Genomic DNA, 15,871 nt, shown 5'->3' with positions numbered 1-15,871 from the left:
AATGCTTTGATAATGCCTTAACATTATACGTCACATAATGGGCCCTTATAAGACATGCAGAAGTTACCCAATTTCCAATATCGACAACAGTCAAAGTCACGCTTTCTTCGCCTCAACCTCATCATATAATACTTTATCAACCATCCATGGCTCTCAGAACAGTTCTTGTCACGGGTGCAACTGGCAAGCAAGGTGGCTCGGTCGTAGATGCCTTACTGAAAGCGAACGCACCCTATGAGATCCTAGCCCTTACGCGGGATGCTCAATCTTCATCATCCAAGAAGCTTCAGCAAAAGTCTCCGAACATCAAGCTAGTCACTGGAAACCTTGATGCAGTCGATGAGATATTCGAGACAGCCAGAAAATCGACGCAGGCCCCAATCTGGGGGGTCTACAGCGTTCAGGTGAGCGCGCTTCAAAGATTGACCATTGGGCTTTGCTAAATAGTCCCACAGGCCCTCGGCAAGAACGAAGAGAAACAAGGCAAAGACCTTGTGGATGCTTCCATCAAGAATGGTGTATCCCACTTCATCTTCTCCTCTGCGGACCGTGGAGGTGCAAACTCGGACACAGATCCGACAGTAGTCCCACACTTCATCACGAAGCACAACATCGAGCAGCACCTCTTCTTTAAGGCCAAGAAAAGTGGCATGACGTACACGGTCCTGCGTCCTGTAGCTTTCTTCGAAAACTTGACACCGAATTTCTTTGGCAAGGTCTTCACCACGAGTTGGGCGATCAAGATGCCTAGGGAAAAGAAGTTGCAATTAATTGGCACCAGTGACATTGGGTTCTTCGCCGCTCAAGCGTTTCTCAAAAATGACGATCCGGTATATAAGGACAAGAGCATATCGCTAGCAAGCGAGGCATTGTCTTTTCAGCAATTCAAAGAAACGTTCGAGAAGAAGACGGGAGAGAAGCTTCCGATGACTTATCGATTTGTTGCCGGCGCGTTGTGCTGGATGTCAAAAGAGCTTGGATATATGTTCAATTGGTTCCGTGACGTGGGATTTGGCGCAGATGTTGAGGGATGCAAGAAGGTGAATCCGGGGATGAAGGATTTTGCGACTTGGCTTGAGACGGAAAGCGCGTGGAAGAAGGGCTGAGAGGGGCCAGCTGATGAGAGGAAGTGAAAACTGGATTGCGCAGCGACTTGTAATCATAGACTTCCGTGAGCAATCTACATCATCGGGCATTTCCAAACTTCGGAGCAGAGCGAAGAACATACTGTATAATCGATCTTCCATCCGGTTCAAAGTCTTGACGCCTCTCGTCCAGCTGCCCTTAATCCTTCCTCTCCATCAACAAGTACACACCATCCTTCTCCTCCCCTTCCGCCATTCCCACCAATCGCCGCCTTAAAGTTAGCTTGCGCATACTCCAGAACCTCTGCATCGAAGCTCCCAGGCTGCAGCCATACGGCGGGAATGCCTGCCTCTTTCGCCTCTTTGAGCAACTGCCTTGTAACGGCAGGTGGCGTGATGACCGATAGAGAATAATCTGATGCTGGTGGATCTTGGAGAGCGAGTGGTGAAGGCACAGTGGTATGAGCACGGTTTAATATCGTGACAGTCGGGCTCTTTGGGTTTAGTGGCGTCGCAGGGAGAGAGTGCTGGAGATACCACGCGAAGACTATAACATATCATCAGATATGGTGTACGGAAGGTACGACTGGAAGAACCGATGTTACCATACTTTTGTGCCCGTATTTATATGGATCGGAAGAAGCGCCGGCTACTGCGAAGCGTGGGCTTGAGAAAAAGAGTTTTAGTGCTGCCTCCATCTCCGCGTCGCGCTTTTGGCCTCGTGTTGTTGGCATGTGAAGCTCTTATCTTTCAATAGTGTTTGTTATTTCGCAGTGGTTTTGAGGGCTGGTTTGTAATAGTGCAGCATGCCTAGGCGTTTTATCGATAACGTCCTAAGTAACCGAGGCACGCGTCATGTCGTCATCCGCACGCGATCCCCGGTGTCGTGCCTTTGCTTTCCAGAATCATCATCAACATGGGTAGGCTAAGTATATCGTCCATGAATTTGTTGAGACTTTTCTCTCATTCGTACGAGCTGTCCTAGAAAATCAAGTATCTATGCGCAAACTAACATACTCCAGCTGCGAAATGATGCGATAGCTCCAAGGAAATGCGTGGGAGCTCTACACTTAATAGGGACTCCTGGGCCGAGTCGTTCCTTTGCTCTTCTGACACCCTCTTCTCATCTCCTTGACAATCTGCGTGCTTCACCTCTTTTGGAACTCTGGTCTCTCCAGGAGCTCGGAGTATTGGATGCTGCCGGCCAGAGATGTCGATTACAGCCAGAAGATCGCCTTTTCGTGTTCGCGGATAGTCGTCGCATGCGCCCTCCCACTGCCCAGCGCCAATGGCCTCATGTGCAAGCCGCTGGAGCTGCAACGTATCGCTTGTAACCCATTCGATACTGGCAAACGGGCTTTTGTACCTTTGCACACGCGCAGTAACGGTTGGTAGGCAAGCCGAGATGAGCATTATAAGGCTACCAAGGGAGAATATCAAGATAAGGCCGAGCACATTGAAGGAAGTATAGGAATCGCTCCGAATCTTCTGGTTGCTACAGATTGCTCGCGCTTCGGGAGACGTAGGCGGTGAGTGGAATGATTGAGCCTCTGGTACGACTGGACCAGTCGCTTGATCAACTATCGCCCGTTGTAGATCGGCCATGGTGAACTTGAACCAATGTTCAAGTTCAAGTTCCCACTGATTATCAGGTAGGCCATCTTGTCCGAATTGAGACACGTAGTCACTTGCTAGGAGAGATCCGCCTCTTAAGACCATGCTGATTTCAGTGAAACCTCCAGCCATGTTTTGGATGGCACTTAGAGACCAGAGAAATCGATCGATGTCTTTGGATTGTGAGAACACTGTTGCAGGAGCTGATCTTGCTGCTTCGAATATACCCATCAATGGCGTGCAGCTTTCATTGTGGTTTAAAGAAGGGTTACAAAATTGGTACTGCTGTACGCACGCTAGCGCTTTCACCGGCAGATTACTTTGGTAGTAGGTGATATTCCCGTAACTCGTGGAACGGCTGAAGGGACCCTCTTCGGCGGCAAACCACGGATCGACGACAGGCGTCGAGTAAACGATATCGTTCGTCTCAAGGAAGAAGACGCTTACATCAGCATCAGAGACTGAAAGTTCAGGGATAGGTTGCCATGAGTCATGGGATTGAAGGTTGTCTTCAACGCGTACGTCATAACGTGTGGTTAAACTTGACCAAGGTGTTAGTGACGAGACATGTCTTTCCATTAGCTATACTCACGAGATACCGTACTCACTGCGAGCTGTTCTTGGTCCTCCCTCCCCAAAACGCACAACATCGAACTGCCTAGTACACCCGGATTGGTCCTCTCCACATATCACCGGATCGTTTCCGTACAGAAACTGGACATTCCGTGGTCTCGCTGATGTGTTCCACTTCATATAACCTTCGTCTTTTATCGGAGCACATTCGTTCACAGTTCGATAGAGAAATCTTGAGGATGGCTGCGAATTGATACCTAGGTCGCGGTGACTATCCAAGAATCCGGAATCCAGACGGAGGGCAGATGCCGGCGAACGACATATCCTATCATTTCCTGGGAAAGGACAGGTATTGCCCTTTGTGATCGTTATCGGAAGGGTATCCCGGACAAAAGTGCGACAGTTCTCTGCCGACCTGGACTTCCCATAGCAACTTGCTTCATAGTTGGCGCTCGATCTGATTCGACTAGCAAGATATGATTGTGACGAGCGGATGTTTTGTGTTGTGAAAAGCGACCCGTTTAGCGTAGCGCATTTATCGCCTACGACAAGAACCTCACTGCCTCTCGATGTAGCAACTCGCGAAGAAAACACTCCAGCGGTAGTGAAGGCGCAGAAAGTTGCTAAGCTCATGACTAGTGGCAGCGAGACAGATTTGAGCATGGCCAATGGCACAACTCCGCGCCAGGTCCAAGACATCCTTGACAGCCTCCATAGCGCTGCTGTGCTTGTGTCTGAGTTTCGAAGTATCGCTTGTTGTTGGTGGTACAATGCACTCTGGGGTGCCTTCCTACTCATCTTTTGGTGGATAGAAAACGAAACGATTGCTCAGAAACATGTTCCAGTAAAGGTCACCTGAATTTAGTGAACGAAGTTAGCACATGTAAGAACATGGCTCATACAAGGAATTTACTTACGAAAAGCGCGAGGAAAGCAATAAGCAAGCCGCCATTTTGCAGGGTGGTTGTGAGTGTGAGTCCGGCAACAGAGCCATGAGACCAATTCGTCCAGATTCCAAGATACACCGACTCATGCTCAGACTCCATGGCAACGATCTTGACGTGTTTTCTAGGGGCACTAACGGCTTTCTATATGATGGCTAATGAAACCGAAATTTCTCTGGGGCTGGACCTGAGGCGTTTCATATATCCATGTAGAATGCACGTACAAACAAGATTGTCATATTGATAGATAAAGAAGCATACCGTAGAACCCAAGAAAGGAAGGGCCGAAGGTGACGAGGCGCAGCATAGTGTGATTTTCCAATGAGCCTATCACGACAATCCGTGACGGCGGAAACGATAGACTTATGCATTTAGGTGGTGGGGGCGGAAAAGACCACGAGATACCTAAGAAGGTAAGTCAACACACAAGGCTGAGTGGCGAAAGTATTGCAATTACACTCGTGTCGAGCTACAGTGTTACGCGATGCAATATCTATATCGGATGCAATTCTGTTATGCGGCAGAAGGCTCTACATCCATCACAGAAGTTGTTGAAGAGGAATTTGAAGAACTTTGGAAGAGCAATAATCGAAAGTAATTGCGAGGCGGGTCAGCCTTATCATAATATGCAGTGTAATGCACGATCTTTCGAGCTATGCCCCAATAGATTGCTACTGGTAGAGTCAAGTATACATTGGAGGATGAACTTAACATAGTTAGGTATCAGTAAAATAGCTGCAGAGTAAGGACATTGGCATAGCAGACTTGGGCTGCTTGGATCACAAATCAACAGTGCGAGACGGACATGAGTAGATATTATTAGACACCACTAAGGTTGTGTGACCTGCGGTGGCCAATCATGTTGTAGGTGTCAGATCTACCAAGACTGCACGCCATCCTTGTTAATGACTTTTCCGCTATCATCGTCTCTCTGTCCTTCGACAACATCCTTGATAAAGCCACCACCGATGCTTGGATCGCCAGCACCCCATCTTTTCATCATTTCCGGCCCCGCACCCCCCAGTCCTGTAGCCAAAAACCCGGGGCTGATACCGAATACCTTGACACCATCCACGCCAAGAGTTTTCGCCCAGTGCAGCATCAGCATATTCAGAGCAGTCTTGCTAGAGCGATATGCTGTTTGAGCCATGGATGGTGGCTTAGGCCAGCCCTTTGGCGGTGGCGTGTTGAGGAGCTTGGAGTCAAAACTGCCGGAGCAATTCTCTAAAGAGGACAGACCAGAGGTAATGAAGATAAGCCTAGAATTAGAGGAGGCGATCAAGAGGGGCGCAAAGACATGTGTTATCACATGGGTGGAGGTTGTGTTAAGAGAGTAGGCTTTATTCCAAGCTGCGCGGATGCCCTTGGGGCTAGGATCTTCGCGCATGATGCCGTCGAATGATCCACCTACCATGAATCAGATTATCATATCGACGGAGAAAAGGAAGACATTTACCGGCATTATTGACCAAAGTATCAAGCCTTCCATACTTGCTCTCGACCTCTCTAAACGCTTTCTCAATAGATGCATCGTCTTCAATGTCGATCTGTATCGGTACGACCTCCGATTCGGACTCCAAGACCTCGGCTTTGAGCTTGGAGATTGAATTTTCCGCCTTCTCGAGGGAGCGACTACCCATTAGGATGGTGTGCGGTTGTGGCGAAGCATACAAAGCCTTGACGCTTTCGTAGCCGATGCCAGTATTGCCACCGGTGATAAGAACAATTCGTGGGTCGGTCATTTTGGTCGAGAGGCTGCAAGCTTGTGTAATGAGTTCTGAAGGTGTCACCTGAGCAAGCTTCGTAGAGAGTATATCATTATAACCCCGAGGTCTTATCGTGCTGTTGACGATTTTCCCCACCCGGAGCTAAGTCCCCCGCATTACCAACGACCATAGCAGATAACAACAACACATTGCTCTGAGAGTTGTGTAGTACTTGAAGAACTATTGTTATTAAGGAGATCAACATGTTTCCGTAACTTACCTCATACATGAAAAGGTGTTCGTGCCAGTGCCGGGCACCGACGTCAATAGAATGGCGATCTCTGACCCTGGATCTAGCCTACTACTGGTACGCCCCTACAGATTTGCTCCCAGGGCTCGAGGTTATACCACGGTCATCAGGGGACCGGCATTGGGGACCACCCAGATACGAGGAAACCTGAATACATTGATCTTATGTTCTACATGGTCCGTGATTGGAAATACCAGCTTCAAAAGGAACTCTGAAACTATCATACCTATAGGATGGTCTACATTACAAGCACATAACCAGCGGCCAGATGAAGAAAAGGACAAGTAACGAGGAATTGCACAACAAAAAAAGACCAAGAGAGATGCTACCGCTTGTACCGCACGTTATTGAATTCGGTTCGATCCTATCAGCGACTCGAATCGTTATTGAAGTTGCTGATGAACACTACCAGCACTGCGCAGTACGCTGCACTTGCAGCAAAGAGTTCGTGGCGTTTGGCTTTGGTCAAAAGGCTCATAGCAGCCGAAAACAGCAATGTGAACACCACCAAGAGGCCGACGGCGTCAAAGGTGGAGTTGCGGTCTCCTACAGAGGTCAACTTGTACATGGCGACGACTGGAAGTACAAGTAGTATGAAGATTATGAGCGTAATAAATAAACCGACGAGTTTCTCAATACGAGACTGTGAATAGTAGTGCACATGCTCGTCGTTGGTCTTCTCACGAAGCTCTTTGGTTGCGAAGATCCTCTATGTATTGTTTAGTGTAAATCTTGAAGTGGATGCGAAAGATCATACCTGGACGATGCGACAATGCACTCTCTGGATGCACGACTCGATGAAGCCATCAAAACCAGACCATTCGCGACCATGTCGGAGTGAAACGAGGTCTTCTTTGCGCTTTATGAACTGCTCTTCTAGTTCGTAGCTGAGCGGTTTCTTGTTCCAAAACCATGTGCGAAAGCTGCGATAATCGCGCTTCGACGGTCGTTGGAAAGCGTTGAGTTCTCTGGCTTTGAGAAGTACTTCATCTAATCAAAGAGTCAGCTAAACGCTGCGAAATCGCGAAAGGATCAACTACCGACCGTAGCTAATGAGCTTGCTCCTTATGTTGTCCAGTATGCATGCACGCGGGCTCACTACACCTTTCTCCTTTGCGTACTTGAGGTCATCTTTACGGGAGCGCAGCCGGTTCTCCCCCTCGTTCTCGAGATCTATCTCTTCAAGGTCTTCTTCCAGACAGCGTAACTCGTCTTGCAAGTCAAGTATGACACGAGCGTGAAGATAGCTGAAGCCACGGTAAATGGACCAGCTTGACTCACTCGACTGGAAGGCTGCTTGTAGGGGGTAGCCTGTCGAATAATCCTGCACTGATAAGAACGTTAGTGATATGCCATAAGGCTGATTCGATGGGCGAATCTCACAAGGTATGGTCTTAGTTGTGTTAATCTCTTTATCTATCTGAGCACGAGATAGTTTTGGGCCTGGAAGATTGTTTCAGTACGACTCAGGAGGCATTGCTAGGGGGCGGAGCACGAACGGGGTATGTCCTTATTCACTAGCGTGACTGCACGACTGCCGATATCGATGTCGATGTCGATGACAGCATCTCCAGAGCCTTGCGAGCTATTTGACCCACGTTTCTCGACGTCGGCGAATGGAGCGGAGGATTGCATGTTGTGGAGAAAACCATGAGATCTGTTATCAGATTGAAAAGATGCTTTACGAAAGAAGTGGAAAAGTAAAGGCTTCTTAAGACAAAGCAGTCGTCACATAAGGCTGAGATACGACAGGTGGTGGCTATGCCGTGAAGGTTGTTGATTGATTAGCGCAAGGCTAGCTTTCCGGTGGAGATGAGTTTCAAGCGGCCTTCAGTTCTGTTTCGGGGAACCGGGCGCCATCTTCGTGCAACGAGCCCTCAGAGTTGCTAAGCTGGTAAACCCATCGAAGACCATTGTCGTGCGCAGTAGAAATTGTGAACGTTCTGAAGCTAGTTCGTGTACTACCATCTTCCAGAGATTCTATGACTTTCATTTTGACTTTATCCCCAACCTTGAAACCTGCTACGCGCTTTAGAGGGCCGGTCAGTTTGTCTCTGATCCTAGGAGCGTATCGCTTGAACTCACCTCAGCGGCGTTCGCGTCTCGTGCCACGTTGGCTTTCTTTCGCTCACCTTCGGGTATAGTCGCCTATAGAAATGACAGAGCTCCGGTCAGCGTGAACCTAATAAAAGGTCGCACGTGAAAATGCGGTCCGTGTGACATTACCTGAGAGGACATGGCAGGCAACCAATGCCCGCTTTCAAAAGATTGATCGCCTTGAGTACAGGTCCTCTAGACCAGAAATATTAAGGTGTCAAGGCAGCAAGGCAGACCTGTGCGCAGCAGTGATTCTTATAGTCATAGCCTCGCGAGAGGGCCATAGTGTAGCCAGTCCTACAGGCAATCAAAGTACCCCATGAGCGATCGGACCGGCCCTCATTTGGAGTTTGAGCCTCATATCCCCCGTTCGTCCAATGAAAGATTGAGCACGGCTTTGTAAGGTAGGACCGGTTCGCGCTATGGTTGGCGGATAAAGTGGTGGCGTTGGAGGACGATAGCGGGGTTGTATCGAGATCCCGCAAGCCAATAGATACCAAGGCGGACCCGTAGGCAAACTAGGCGAACAGGTGTTCTCGCGACTGATGAACGTGACGAACAAGGTATTGGGCTGAGTAGTGAGTACACAGCCGCTTGAGGTCCTTCATGATGGCTGTGTTACCGCGACGAACGACGCGATAGGGTTACATAAGGCAAATGCTTTCTGTCGTGTTGCGCAGCGAGTTCAACCCAGGAATTCATCCCACTATGACAGCCTCACGTCATTCCACCGTACGACATGGTAATGCCACGTATGTCAATGCCGGTCAAAACTCTACACCGAAGAACCTGTCCCGTCAGAACTCCCCAATTGTGATCGAAACTACCACCTCATTGCGCCCTAGTGATGACGCAGAAGAACTGAAACGTGAAGCGGCAAGGCGAACCCTGTTCCAGAAGATATCCAATAACCAGTTCGACATACCCAACGGATACCGCAAAGTCGAAGTTCTCATACTCCGTTGGGATGAAAGCATCGATGATTTTGGAAAGGGCCACAATCAGGAGGTGAAGCTTCGATCCATGGAAGTAGAATGCCAATACTGATACAATTCCCAGGTCCAAAGATTGGAGGGCATTTTCTCCGATCTTGGCTATGGGGTCACGGTCGCAAGCATCAAAGATGACCATCCGCAAGTAGATTTCAACCTCAAGATCCTCCAGCATATACGCCAACATGACGGAGATGACAATCTGCTCATTGTGTATTACACAGGCCATGGAAGTCAGGTTCGAAATGGTCAGGTTCGAAATCTTGAGCTGTCTGCGTAAGGCATAAATCTTTTGTGTGATGATGTGATGCTAACGTTACTCAGAACAGAAGACTCGAGCGGACATGGTGACATTGCACCGGTCGCATTTTGGGGCCTAGCAGAGGAACCTTTGCGTACTCTCGCCAGAGCTGATGTGTTTTCCATCCTAGACTGTTGCTGCGCTAGCACTGCAGCAGTGAAGGGTAGAAGCATAGAGTTGAGAGCATATCAATTGTTGGCAGCATCGACGTTCGAAGGTAATACGAATGGTCCAGGAGAAAAATCGTTCACCACGGCGTTTTGTGATTCACTCGAAGAATTGATTCGAGACTCCAAGGGAGAAAGCTTCTCCGTATACCGGCTCTGGGAGACGATTAACAAAAAACGAACGTCTGATACTGCACTTATATGGAACCGCCTCCAGCGTGAAACCCGGAATATCGATCTTCACCACCTCAATTACAGCGCCCAAAGAGACGCTTCATTCCAGAGACAAAATCCTGAACGATCTTTTCTAGTGTTGAGGTTGTCTCTGATGGAGAACGACTTGAAAGATAATCAGATTGATAAACTGGCCCGGAATTTGCACACGGCTTGCAAGAAGTCAGGAATCCCTGGGCGTCAAATGGAATGGGTGAAGATGGAGCAGTCGCATCCTATAAAGTCCTTCTACAAATTGGTGAAGAGGGTGCAGCGCGATCAGAGACGTCAGAGCACTCCTGGAAAGCCGCAAGAGGAACAGCAAGAGCCACACCGAGGACAGCAAGAACAGCAGTCATTGTTCGAGTGTAGAGCGTCTAGTGGATCAAACGTCATATCCTTAGAGGCTCGAACCAAGGTAGAAAGCGTCCGGATTCCGGACAACGAATTTTTTACGGTATCCAGAAGCAATCGATTTTGTGTTTTGCGGGCCTGAGAGAAACCAATGGGCTCTATTACGAGAGCTTGGTCGTTCCGTCTAATTAGGTATTGTTATGGGCATCCACTGGCGGACGATTGCCACGGGCGTGCTCAGATTGGGACTGGCTGTAACCAAGCATAGTGAAGGCTCGGAGCATCGTCAGAGAGTTTCTCAATGGGCAAGTGTCATGTGGACGCCTGATAAACCGTGGCAGATATCAGATGCGTGAGAAAGCATTGTCAGCGTGTGTAGACCAGGCGAAAGGATTGATACCATAGACATATATTCTGTTTATCATAGAAGACATGGATCAGAATGCAATGCAGAGTCGTGTTATTTGAGAACGTGTATGGTCTTGAAGTATGTATGTGTGTGTGACGCGAGCGAAAAACAGCCTCAAGGGTTGCCGTGAAGGAACCTCGGAACAGATGACGCGTGACGTCGCGACAACACGCTAACCTGATTACGACAGCTCCACCGCTATCTCCGCATCACCGCGTCAACCACCGATAGGTCTCCAGGCTGCACCTTATCATAGCTCTCACTACCATCTTCGTTCTCAGCAAACATGAAGTCAACTACGCTATTGCTACCACTCTACACTGCAGCCTTTGCTGCTACGGTTTCACATCCCAAGGACCCCCAAGTCGTCTTGCAAGAGCCGCAGCTTACTATCGTCGAGCCGGATGAGTATCTCATCGAGCTATCACCTGGCGAGACAAGATGGGTCACCGAAGACGAGAAGTGGGAGCTGCGTAAGGTATGGAGAACCACCCAACGTCGAGAGCTATCCGCGTGATGTACGTTCAGAGGCTTGTCGCTGACATGGCCTAGCAAAACATCAACTTCTTCGACATTACGCACAACGAAGAGCTCGGTACGCTCAACCGCCAGTTCAAGACTGAGAGCGTAAAGTTCCCCGAAAAGCCCATTTACAATGAAACCATCGCTCCGCTACTCAAGAAGCTGGAAAAGAACAACATGCGCGAGCATCTCGAGACCTTTACCTCATTCCACACCCGATACTACAAGTCGAAATACGGTGCAGAGAGCTCGGCATGGCTTCTTGAGCAGGTCGACAAGACTCTCGCCGATGCAGGCGCTCTCAACGCCTCCGTGAAGGCGTTTCCCCACCCCTGGGGCCAATCCTCCATCATTGCCACAATCCCTGGCAAGAGTGATAATACGATTGTCATTGGTGCCCATCAAGACAGCATAAACCTCTTCTTCCCATCTCTCTTGGCTGCCCCAGGAGCCGACGACGACGGCAGCGGTACCGTTACCATCCTCGAAGCATTACGCGTACTGCTCAAGTCGAAGGAGATCCTCAAGGGCGAGGCAGACAACACAATTGAGTTTCACTGGTATTCTGCCGAAGAGGGAGGTCTCTTAGGATCGCAGGCCATCTTCCAGTCTTACGAGAAGGAGGCTCGCAAAGTCAAGGCTATGCTTCAGCAGGACATGACTGGTTACGTTCAGAAGACGCTCGATGCAGGCGAGCCAGAGTCTGTTGGTGTCATTACCGACTTTGTTGATCCTGGCCTCACCGAGTTCATCAAGCAGATCATCACTGTCTACTGCGGCATTCCGTATGTCCTGACCAAGTGTGGTTACGCCTGTTCCGATCATGCCAGCGCATCCAAGGCCGGCTACCCGTCAGCTTTCGTCATTGAGTCAGACTTCAAGTACAGCGACAACAAGATTCACACAACCGAGGACAAGATTGAGTTTCTAAGCTTCGACCACATGCTTCAGCATGCGCGGATGACACTTGCTCTGGCATACGAACTTGCTTTTGCAAAGTTCGAGTAGCGTCGGATAGGATGTAATGAGATCTAAGTTGTACAGTCGACTTGAATGGTTTATTGTCATTGCACGAACAGCCAACGATGTTATATTTATGAATCAACCTCATGAACGATGCTCAAGAATCATCGAGCTCTCTAAATATATGTGACATATGCATACCTTCAGCACTGTATGTTACAGGATTTGCGGAAAGGAATTATATACTAGCACAATGCCCTATTGATAGCCGCATGTTCTTTCTATAGCTTCCGTCTCAGTCACCTCTACCCTCTACGTCATCTAAGTCGTTACCGTCAGAGTACTCGTCATGGGTTTCACTCTGGACACCGACACACCCCTTCTCATGCTGCAAAGCCCTGGTTTGTAGGTATGCACGTACATAATTATGGGGTGGTGGTACATTATCCTGTGCATCATAAACCACAGGATATTCTCATCACGGTACAAACGGCGAATGCTCTGGATGACGAGTTGCTGGTGCGTGCGGCATAGCAAAAGCAGCACGATTAGCTGTTGAGCAAGACTGTCAACAAAAGCGGCATATATAATTCAATGGTAACAACCCATCCGTCTATATGCAGATGCAGTGCGAGTATAAACTCGTGTCAGGCCGTATACATGAGTAAAGCAGACTGAACAAGCGAATGTAGAGGATGCGAGGGGTCTCGAGACGAGCTCGAGGCCACGGAGAACTAGACCAAGCCATAGAGTGGTCGCGGCAAAGAGCTGCAGACCTGGCTGTCGTTGTTTCCTGCCTTGAGCTTCGCGCCCTTCAAGCCAACGTATGCTTCGCGCCTGGCTGGGTTGCCAACAGTGACACTCCACGTCTTCAAGCCATAGTAGACACCGATATGATGTACGAGCCAGCGTCCAAAGCTGCCACCAACGTCTTCCTCAGGTGTCTCGAAGAGCATGAGCTCTTTCTTGATAGCCTCAGCCTCTGTGGGTGAGCGTAGATCGTTCATCTGTCCGTTCCTTCCAACAAAGACGATCTCGTCGTCTTCGCTGTCTGGATCAGCAGGTAAGCCATCTTGCTCTGCCTTGCGCTCCTTCTCCTCCCAGTCGGCGACGAACTTGCGGACCTCGCCCTCGAGGTCCATGAGAAGACCCTTGGCGCCGCGCGATCGCTTGAGCTTCTCGCGCAGTTCCTTGGGCACGACACCGGGAGTTGTGGGCTTGTTGGCTACGGTCTTGGTCGCAGCCTTTTGAGCGACTGCAGCGGTCTTGCGTTCGTTGGACTGGCGCTTAAGGCCGGCATCCCAGAGGGGAGCAAGATAGTAGGGCACGTTTTTAGCCGTGTAGGTAGGATGAACTTCCCAGTCTTTTGGCAGTGGAGGCTCGGCGTAGGGGTTGTTCAGGAGACGGTCTGTCTAGAAATCAATGGACGCGTACTTTGAAGAATGAATTGCTTAAATTGCAAGTGGTGATGACAGAGCCGTGTTGTAGTGCGCAAAGTGTCATTGAGAGAGGGGGAGGGGACACCCTCAACGTACCATTCTCCCAACGCTGCCTGCGCCTAGACCCCTCTTTGCCCTTTAGCAGAGCTTCACGCCTCTTCAAGCTGTCGCGGCGGAGTGGTTCTTTGCGACGGTAGTAGCCGCCCTCCTTTGCAGCTGCTGAAGCACCTACGGGCTGTCTGGCAGCTGCAGGCGCATCGTGTTCATCGAGCGGGATCGCAAGCGTAACCGAGGTACCCTGAAGCGCATCTCCAGGGGCAGATATGGCCACAGAACTGAGCGCAACGGTCGCCTGCTCGGTCCACGCTTCAATATCGATGGGTTGAGGTGGGGCAGTTGCCTGCTGGGGGCTTGAGGGAATATCGCCGACGGCCATTGTGGTGGCGTTGAGGGTGTGAACTACGAGAAGAGGAGTATAGATGAAGTCCAAGAGAGAGGAAGTGCTAGTACACCCAGCAAGAAGATGTCTGAATAGAGGACAAGGAGACAGAAGCTCTATTACACACCGAAGATGTGTTCAGGGACAGATGGCGATAAAGGCCGCGGCGCGATAGGAGAGTCATTAGGTCATGGTCGTAGTTCGCGTCGTGCTCGCAAGCCAATCAAGCGGCAAACGTGGGGCAAGCCGCGCATCATGGAGTGAGACAGCAAGAGTCACACGTCTGTGACTGTACATGCACTCAACGTTATGTTCGTTCAAGGCCAGAAAGGTGATGATGTAGTTATTGACGGTCGTGGTTCTTTTGTGTGCTGTACGAGCTAAATACGAAGCGTACGCAGCCCGTCTATCACATGTCATCCGTCGCCTTCCGCTTCTGCAGCTTCTCTATGAAAGTAACATGAGCAGCTCAACACAAAAACATCATAACCAAATAGCATTACCCGTCAGCCGCATAGAGATCCTCAATATCAGCTGGAGTAGTGATTTCGTTGCGCTCGGCAAACTCCTTCCAGTTCAGTGTAGGTTGATGCCACTTGCGAGCCGACACCAAATACTTCTTCCACTGCGTGCTGTTCCCCTTCGCGCGGCGCCTGAATTCCACAAGCGGCCAATCTATCTTCTCGACGCCTCCGCCTCTACCTTGGATTGATAACTGTAGACACTTCGTATACCACTCTGGTAGCCCAGTAATCTCTACGTCCTTGATGCCGCGAAGGTATGCAAGGCTTTCAAGACCGAACATGAACTTTTCTGTGTCCTTGGGAACACAGGAATATACGATGCCCCGAACAGTGTTCCCGCAAGCAGATTGAGCTGGCTTTTGTGAAGTAAGCTGGAAATCGACCTTCAGGTCTTCCAATAGAGATTTCTGGTCGCTATCATCTGCATACTCTTTTAGGATTTCGACAAGGTACTCTAGTCGTGACCGCTGACGCTTGACGGCCCAATGGCTGTTGATATCGGGAACTACCTCGATATGAATACGCCGCAGATTGCGTAACAATGGGAGTCGATCGGGATGACCAAGAGGTCCGAAGACGAACGGACTCCGTAGTGACTTTGGCCACATGGTTTGCCCATGGACAGTGAAATTATAGGTATTCAGTCCATACAGAACCGCTGAAACAGTTAACAAAAGTGAATGCAAATATGGTGACAACTTACATAGCGCCTCGTTGGAAACGAACTTGCTCACCCGAAATAGCTGCGTCTCGACCGTGATATGGTTCCAGCGGCGCACCAATGTGTTTTTGTAGAAGGGGTTTCCACCTATCCTGCTAGGAACGTCTTCACCCTTTCGGATGCCATATGTGGTCCAGTCAGGCTCGCCGCTCCTCAACCAACCACAATTTTCAAATGTGATGACCATATCATTTGGGATCAAGAAAGAGTACACATGGTATCGGAGCTCCGCCGGAAGATCAAGAAGGCGGAAGTTTGTCATGGTTTCGTAGGCAAGGAGGCTTAGTCGATGTTGAACTTGTAAGAGGTGTCGGTAGTGACCAAAAGTCGAGTGGGTGAACGCAACGAACTCAGCAGGCGAGATGAGCAGGGACAAATAGCAAAGCCCACGTGCGCCAAGATCACTTGTTCTACGTAGGCAGCAACGAACTCGAAATGGTGTATTGAGGTGAGCTGGGACGACCAGTGTAGTAGTGGGAGAACATGTATTTGGGCGGC

The 15,871-nt window shown here is 49.6% G+C and overlaps 9 protein-coding genes across 9 annotated transcripts; 3 read left to right on the top strand and 6 right to left on the bottom strand.

The window, feature by feature from the left end:
- Nucleotides 1-146: 146 nt before the first annotated feature.
- Nucleotides 147-1,106, top strand: J4E82_004710 (uncharacterized protein; the record flags this gene model as incomplete). Its single annotated transcript, XM_051730986.1, has 2 exons — nucleotides 147-404; nucleotides 456-1,106. 2 exons carry the CDS (start codon nucleotides 147-149, stop codon nucleotides 1,104-1,106), a joined length of 909 nt encoding a protein of 302 aa, XP_051589193.1.
- A 146-nt stretch (nucleotides 1,107-1,252) lies between these two features.
- J4E82_004709 (uncharacterized protein) lies at nucleotides 1,253-1,819 on the bottom strand (the record flags this gene model as incomplete). The annotated part of the gene is made up of 2 exons (XM_051730985.1): nucleotides 1,253-1,632; nucleotides 1,696-1,819. The coding sequence occupies 2 exons, from the start codon at nucleotides 1,817-1,819 to the stop codon at nucleotides 1,253-1,255; spliced, it is 504 nt and encodes a 167-aa protein (XP_051589192.1).
- Nucleotides 1,820-5,093: 3,274 nt separating this feature from the next.
- Nucleotides 5,094-5,958, bottom strand: J4E82_004708 (uncharacterized protein; the record flags this gene model as incomplete). Its single annotated transcript, XM_051730984.1, has 2 exons — nucleotides 5,094-5,623; nucleotides 5,673-5,958. The coding sequence occupies 2 exons, from the start codon at nucleotides 5,956-5,958 to the stop codon at nucleotides 5,094-5,096; spliced, it is 816 nt and encodes a 271-aa protein (XP_051589191.1).
- Nucleotides 5,959-6,599: 641 nt separating this feature from the next.
- On the bottom strand, nucleotides 6,600-7,867 carry J4E82_004707 (uncharacterized protein; the record flags this gene model as incomplete). The annotated part of the gene is made up of 5 exons (XM_051730983.1): nucleotides 6,600-6,941; nucleotides 6,990-7,222; nucleotides 7,277-7,561; nucleotides 7,616-7,675; nucleotides 7,732-7,867. The coding sequence occupies 5 exons, from the start codon at nucleotides 7,865-7,867 to the stop codon at nucleotides 6,600-6,602; spliced, it is 1,056 nt and encodes a 351-aa protein (XP_051589190.1).
- A 184-nt stretch (nucleotides 7,868-8,051) lies between these two features.
- On the bottom strand, nucleotides 8,052-8,470 carry J4E82_004706 (uncharacterized protein; the record flags this gene model as incomplete). Its single annotated transcript, XM_051730982.1, has 3 exons — nucleotides 8,052-8,261; nucleotides 8,318-8,380; nucleotides 8,459-8,470. 3 exons carry the CDS (start codon nucleotides 8,468-8,470, stop codon nucleotides 8,052-8,054), a joined length of 285 nt encoding a protein of 94 aa, XP_051589189.1.
- A 567-nt stretch (nucleotides 8,471-9,037) lies between these two features.
- Nucleotides 9,038-9,782, top strand: J4E82_004705 (uncharacterized protein; the record flags this gene model as incomplete). Its single annotated transcript, XM_051730981.1, has 4 exons — nucleotides 9,038-9,337; nucleotides 9,389-9,597; nucleotides 9,646-9,682; nucleotides 9,753-9,782. The coding sequence occupies 4 exons, from the start codon at nucleotides 9,038-9,040 to the stop codon at nucleotides 9,780-9,782; spliced, it is 576 nt and encodes a 191-aa protein (XP_051589188.1).
- Nucleotides 9,783-11,051: 1,269 nt separating this feature from the next.
- Nucleotides 11,052-12,295, top strand: LAP1 (Leucine aminopeptidase 1; the record flags this gene model as incomplete). The annotated part of the gene is made up of 2 exons (XM_051730980.1): nucleotides 11,052-11,243; nucleotides 11,318-12,295. The coding sequence occupies 2 exons, from the start codon at nucleotides 11,052-11,054 to the stop codon at nucleotides 12,293-12,295; spliced, it is 1,170 nt and encodes a 389-aa protein (XP_051589187.1).
- A 689-nt stretch (nucleotides 12,296-12,984) lies between these two features.
- J4E82_004703 (uncharacterized protein) lies at nucleotides 12,985-14,125 on the bottom strand (the record flags this gene model as incomplete). Its single annotated transcript, XM_051730979.1, has 2 exons — nucleotides 12,985-13,658; nucleotides 13,786-14,125. 2 exons carry the CDS (start codon nucleotides 14,123-14,125, stop codon nucleotides 12,985-12,987), a joined length of 1,014 nt encoding a protein of 337 aa, XP_051589186.1.
- A 502-nt stretch (nucleotides 14,126-14,627) lies between these two features.
- On the bottom strand, nucleotides 14,628-15,635 carry J4E82_004702 (uncharacterized protein; the record flags this gene model as incomplete). The annotated part of the gene is made up of 2 exons (XM_051730978.1): nucleotides 14,628-15,310; nucleotides 15,356-15,635. The coding sequence occupies 2 exons, from the start codon at nucleotides 15,633-15,635 to the stop codon at nucleotides 14,628-14,630; spliced, it is 963 nt and encodes a 320-aa protein (XP_051589185.1).
- Nucleotides 15,636-15,871: the final 236 nt, after the last annotated feature.

This window comes from Alternaria postmessia (genome assembly GCF_024291825.1).
Source record: "Alternaria postmessia strain BMP 2775 chromosome Unknown scaffold_23, whole genome shotgun sequence".
Lineage (NCBI taxonomy): Eukaryota > Fungi > Ascomycota > Dothideomycetes > Pleosporales > Pleosporaceae > Alternaria > Alternaria postmessia.
This window is presented reverse-complemented; position numbering and strand designations above follow the sequence as displayed.